The 6,000-nt window shown below is 40.7% G+C and overlaps 1 protein-coding gene across 1 annotated transcript; it reads left to right on the forward strand.

Moving 5' to 3' along the window:
* The first annotated feature begins 1,266 nt into the window (after positions 1-1,266).
* LOC147986277 (uncharacterized) lies at positions 1,267-4,791 on the forward strand. The gene is made up of 4 exons (XM_087541942.1): positions 1,267-2,823; positions 2,954-3,967; positions 4,074-4,157; positions 4,246-4,791. Exons 1-4 carry the CDS (start codon positions 1,294-1,296, stop codon positions 4,789-4,791), a joined length of 3,174 nt encoding a protein of 1,057 aa, XP_087398068.1. The 5' UTR covers positions 1,267-1,293.
* Positions 4,792-6,000: the final 1,209 nt, after the last annotated feature.

Raw genomic sequence — 6,000 nt, forward strand, 5'->3', positions numbered from 1 at the left:
CCGGCCTACTGGGATGGGCCGAAGCCTAAGGGGAGGCCATGGGCTTTCTCTCTCTCCTCCGAGTTTCTTTTTTCTTTTTTTGTTTCTCTTTTTCCAGCAGCTTTTGCATTATATTTTGCCACAAATGACTTTGAAAAAATATGCCACTGGCCAAAATAAATTCAAAGAAGTACTGTGCACTGTCACAAAAATGTTGGGAATGTTTTGAATCCCTTTGGATTTATTCAAAAAGAATATGGCATTTTAAAAGGCTGTTTTGGCTCTGTTAAAAAGTATTAGGCCCATTTAGAGTTGATGGTGATGTTGTGTTCCTTAACAGAAAATAGTTTTGGACTTTTTGCTAAAAGGTGAACATTTTTCCAACAAGTTTTGATCAACTTCATTTTGCACTTTGAAGTTGAATGGAATTCCAAAGAAGGAATTTGAAATGAGATATTATCCCAACATGATTATCATTGCAAATCTTAGTAGCTTAGCATCATCATGATGGATTACTATAGCTCCATTACATAGGGGTGTTACAAAAGGTCCCCATTTAGCTTCGCCTCGACAAAGACGAGGCAGATGCTTTGGGGATGTCCTTCCCTAACGAGGCTTGCACATCACAAGCAAGGGTGTTGATGTACCGAGTGAATTGCACGTACAGTCCCTGTACTCGCTGGTTTGGTCCAGAACGGTCCTGGAACTTGCGCGTTGCCTCGTTACGATCCCGCTACTTGCGAAACTGGTCCATCGATGGTCCTGCGGCAGGCCCACGTACGTACACGACTACATGTCCTGCCACATCAGCACAGGCCGACGCGGGCCGATTCAGTTTTTGCAAAGGGGGCCCTTGCTTTCAGTCGAGTCCTGCACCCGTCGAGGTAGGCAGAGGCAACGACGAGCAGCGGCGGCGGTTGATTGAGATCGGTGGCGATCGGCAACGCGATAGCGAGCATTGAGGGAGAGAGTAGAAGGCGATTGGCGATGGCTGCGAGGACATAGCCACTGTGAGTCGTCATCGGCAGCGATGGTTCCCGTCCGGCGGCACAACAAGGGTCCTGTACCCAAATATGGTGAGTTCGTTTCCGGCTCATACCTCTCCTCTGGCTGTTGTTAGTAGGGAAATATTGTTTATTGATTTGGAGCCTTTCCATGATCATCAATTTAGTTCAAGTTGGTACTGATTTGGTTAGGGTTTGGATGCAGTCGTAGGGTTTTTGAACGGATAAACTGAAAAATTTGTTTTTCCTTTGTTTGACAGCACACGAAACTGATCACTTCACTACAGAGTTCGTTCATGGTGGATTTTTCATGGGGATAGGAGGCAATAGGTCCTATGTTAATGGAAGGAAGGTTTGTTATGATTATTGCGAGGCTGACATGACATGTATGGCCATGTTTGATGAGTTAATTGAGACATTGGGTTATGAAAGGAAAGCAAGTATTAACACGTACTTGTTGCTGCCTGGTATGCAAATCAATGAAGATGGTCTTCGATTGTTATCAAAGGACAGCGACACAACCTGCATCAGGGCAATGGTTAGAGAGGGACATAGGTTTCTCATGTTTTATCTTGAGCATGGGGATAACATTACCACAGAAACATGGGATATTGTTATTGCAAACCCCACCCCTCAATTGCATGATGTTATCAGGCCTATGAAGTGCAACAGAGAGCAGGAGCATGAGAGTGTTTTGGAGCAGAGCAATGTGCCATACAGTCATGTTGATGAGGGTACAAAAGAAGGGACAAGTACATGCAGAGTGAGAGGAAAAACAGAGAAAGAAGATGACGCGGGCAGTGATGATGAATCGTCTGACTCCGATTATGCTCCATCATTAGTAGATAGTGACTATGATCTAGAGGATGGTGATGAAGATTTGTTCATTCACAGGAAGCAGAATGGTGCGGAGAAGGAATGGAAAGGGAAAGGAAAAGAAGTTGTAGAAGATGACATTTCTGAAGATGATAGACTGGACCTTCCAGATTCAGATGAAGAAGACATGAAATTCAATTTCAAATACTTTACAGAGGCAGATATGAATGAGCCAAAGTTCCATTTGGGTCAAGTGTTCTCGTCTATTGATCAGTTGAGGAAAGCAATTAGAGAGTACAGCTGCAAAGAGAGGTTGAACATAACATTTCCGAAGAATGACAAAACTAGACTTGGAGCTAAATGCAATGATGGATGTCCTTGGTATTTGTATGCATCATATGACAACAGGACACAATCAATTATGATCAAGACATTCATAGATGAACACACTTGTTGCAAGAAGTGGCAAGTAAAAGCTTTTACTGCCAGATATATAGCTCATAAGTATGTGGAGAAGATCAGAGCAGATGAGAAAATGACACTAAAGGGTTTAGGGTCACTAGTGCAACAAGAATGGAACATGAAAGTCAAGAGGGGAAAACTTGGTAGAGCTAGGAAAATTGCACACAACATAATATATGGAGATGAAATTGCACAATACAATAAGTTGTGGGACTATGGGCATGAGTTGAGGAGATCTAATCCAGGCAACACTTTCTTTGTTGAGCTTGCCAATGATGGTCAATTTAGGAAATGTTACTTCTCATTTGATGCATGCAAGAGGGGTTTTTTATCATCTTGTAGGCCAGTTCTCTTTCTTGATGGAACCCATTTGAAGACCCAATTTGGAGGCATTCTCTTGACAGCTATTGGAATGGACCCCAATGATTGCATCTTTCCAATAGCTTTTGGTGTTGTCGAAGTTGAGAATACCAAAAGTTGGAGATGGTTTTTGACTGCTTTGAAAGAAGACTTAGGCATTGCGAACACCTCGCGATGGAGCATTATGTCAGACAAGCAAAAAGTAAGATCATATGTCTCATGTATTTTATTAATGCTCACATGCATTTTATTGTTCTAATAAATTCTACATGCTTACATAGTTTTATTATCATAATTAATTCGGCATGCTTACATTGATTTATCTCAACCAGGGATTAATTAGGGCTGTTAAGGAACTATTTAGTGACTCGGAGCATAGATTTTGTGTTAGGCATTTATGGCAGAATTTCACAAAAAACTTCAAAGGTGAAATCTTGAAGAACCAACTGTGGAGATGTGCAAGAAGTACTACAAAAGGTCAATTTAGGGCCAACATGGATCAGATGCTTATTTTAAATAAAGAAGCTCATGATTGGTTGGATGAGTTAGATCCGAAAACATGGGTTAGAGCTTCTCAAAATGAATTCCCTAAGTGTGATGTGCTATTGAACAATAATTGTGAGGTGTTCAACAAGTACATCTTAGAAGCAAGAGAAATGCCCTTCCTAAGCATGGTGCAGACAATAAAGGGGCAGATAATGGCAAGAATTTATTCGAAGAAGGAAGAAGCAGGGAAGTGGCATGGCAAGATATGTCCAAAAATTAGGAAAAGACTTGAGAGGCATGTGGAAGCTGCTAACACATGCACTACTGACCCAGCAGGACTTGGGATATTCCAAGTTAATGATAGAGGTGCTGATTTTGAAGTGGACATCAAGTCGAGGACTTGCAGCTGCAGGAGATGGGATTTGACTGGAATTCCATGTTGTCATGGAGTGGCTGCTTGTAGGCATGAAAAAATACCTCCTGAAGAAATGGTGCACTCATGCTACTCCATTGAGACATATTTGAAAGCATATGAGCATATTATCATGCCATGCAGAGATGTGGCTGAGTGGCAGAGGATGTATGGCAGAGAAATACTTCCTCCACCAATTCTGAAAAAGAAGGGAAGAAGAAAGAAAAATAGGAGGCAACAACCAGAAGAGAAAGAAGGCAGGGCAGGGAGAAAAATGGGTAGAGGAGGGGCTGTTATCCATTGCAGCTATTGTGGTGCTGCAGGCCACAATATTGGAGGATGCACTGATTTCAAGCTTGGTTTGAGACCAAAGAAAAAGGGCAAGATAGTTAGAGCCAAGCCACCAGTTTCCTCTGATTCAGAAAATGAGGATCCTGTCCTAACACAGGTAATATCTCTAATAGCATGTATCATTTCCCATATATATATTTAATTAACTGTGTGTGTCATTTCCCAATGTATTTAATTAATAGCAAGTGTCATTATTAATATAGGAGCAAAATATGCACACCATGGGTTTGAGTCAACCAGAACATACTCCATATGAAGCAGAGGTCATTTCTACATTGATTGTTGAGGTTTGTTTGTATGTGCTTTCTTAGTGACATTTCTGAAATATTTATCTATGCCACGTGCATAACTCAAATCCAATATTTAACATTGCAGACGCAGTCATGCCAGAGACAAAATGTGCAGCCAACTGCTTTACTAGAAAATGCTTTCATTCAAGCAAATGTCCAAATGCAGCCCCCTATGCAGGAGACAACTGCCACAATCCATGGAAATGTTCATAGGAAGAGAGAGGTTTTAGCTTTGGCCAAATTGAAGGCAGCTGCTGAGAGAAGGGAGGTTGCGGATCAAGCCAAATTTAATGCAGCAATGGCAAAGCTTAGAGAAGAAGAGAACAAATTAATGATAGCAGCTCAGCGGAGAAAGCAAGAGATGGAAGAAAAGAGGCAAGGTGCTGAAGAGAGGAAAAAAGCAATACTGGAGGAGAAAAAGTTAGCAGCCGAGGCAAGAAAAAGAGCTGCTGAAGAAAAAAAAAGGAAAGCTCAAGAGGAGAAATTTGCACTTGCCGAGGCAAAAAGGTTAGCTATGCAAGCCAAAAAGAGAGAAGCACTAGAGGCAAAGCAAAAGAGGTCGGAAGAAAAAAAAGAATTCAAGAAGAGAAGAAGAGAGAGGCAGAGCAAGCATATGAAAGGGAGGAAATGAATTTCCTGTTCATGCAACAAGAGGAGCAAGAAAGGTAGCAGAGATGGAAAGAATATCAGCAGCAAGAGGAGAAAGCAAAGCAAAAGGCCTGTGAGGAGCAGATGCAAGCAAAAGAAAAAACATGCGAGACAGAGGTTAATAGGGTTCAAACTACTCCAGTAATGGAAGAGGAGGTTAATAGGCCTCAATCATCTACAACAAGGAAAGCCTTTGAAGAGAAAAAAAAAGCTAGATGATATGGCAGCAATGAGGTTAAGAGCTGATGAGGAGAGGTATAGGGCATGGCTGCAAAAAGAGAAGGAAATGGACCAAGCAAATGGTCAACAAGGCACTTCCAACAAAAGAAGTCTTCCAAGCCAGCAAAACACTCAATTTAAGATGCCAAGAAAAGTTAGAATGTTTGATTATTTCAAGTAGTAGTCTAGTTCATGTGATGTGTCAAATTCAGTTTCTTCTGGACTATTATGTAGTTGAAACCATGTTTATTTTTCCACATGATCATCTTATGTTCATGATCATGGTGCCCAGGATGTAATGATCATCTTATTTTGGAGGATATTTGGAAAACTATGACATTTCGTTTCCTGAGATTTTCAAATTTCCTATGATATTTTCTGTCCTCAGATTTGCATATTCCCTGTGATATGTTCATACATTGCCCAGTTTCTATTAACATTGCATCTTCATATATCTAAATCATGTAGAAAATGCAGTGCAACACCAAATGGTACAGCACATAACCATATAATGCCTGCACTATGCATATACATGTACTGTTCATGCTCATACATTGCCCAGGTTCTATGAACATTGCCCAGGCTCATGTCTAAATTATGTAAAAAATGCAGAGAATGACCATATGTAACAACACATGACCATATAATGCTTGTACTGTTCATACATACATATATATAATCCATGTACTTTATCCTGCACTTGACATGATCAAATGGCACATCACAGTACCAATTCCAGGAGAAAATACACAGCATACATGACCAAATGGCACCTGACCAAATGGCAAAGCTCTAATATAGCCCAGCTCACAACACAGTATATCACATTAGAATTTTTGTTCAAATTACAAAGCTCATGTAAGAACAAGCACATATCACAACTATGAAATTACCAAAAGATTACACACACCCCAGATCATCTAACTTAACTAACAACATTTCAAACAGGATGGTAACAAACATCCCAATGCCA

Source organism: Triticum urartu, chromosome 2A, assembly GCF_056163025.1.
Source record: "Triticum urartu cultivar PI428250 chromosome 2A, HENAU_Tu73, whole genome shotgun sequence".
Lineage (NCBI taxonomy): Eukaryota > Viridiplantae > Streptophyta > Magnoliopsida > Poales > Poaceae > Triticum > Triticum urartu.

What these genes read in the sequence shown, in the direction of transcription:
- LOC147986277 (XM_087541942.1), top strand. Translation starts at nt 1,294, where the DNA reads ATGGGGATAGGAGGCAATAGGTCCTATGTTAATGGAAGGAAGGTTTGT. An exon ending in AGGATCCTGTCCTAACACAG is followed by an intron (nt 3,968 to 4,073) that starts GTAATATCTCTA and finishes TTATTAATATAG; the next exon opens with GAGCAAAATATGCACACCAT. An exon ending in TTTCTACATTGATTGTTGAG is followed by an intron (nt 4,158 to 4,245) that starts GTTTGTTTGTAT and finishes TTAACATTGCAG; the next exon opens with ACGCAGTCATGCCAGAGACA.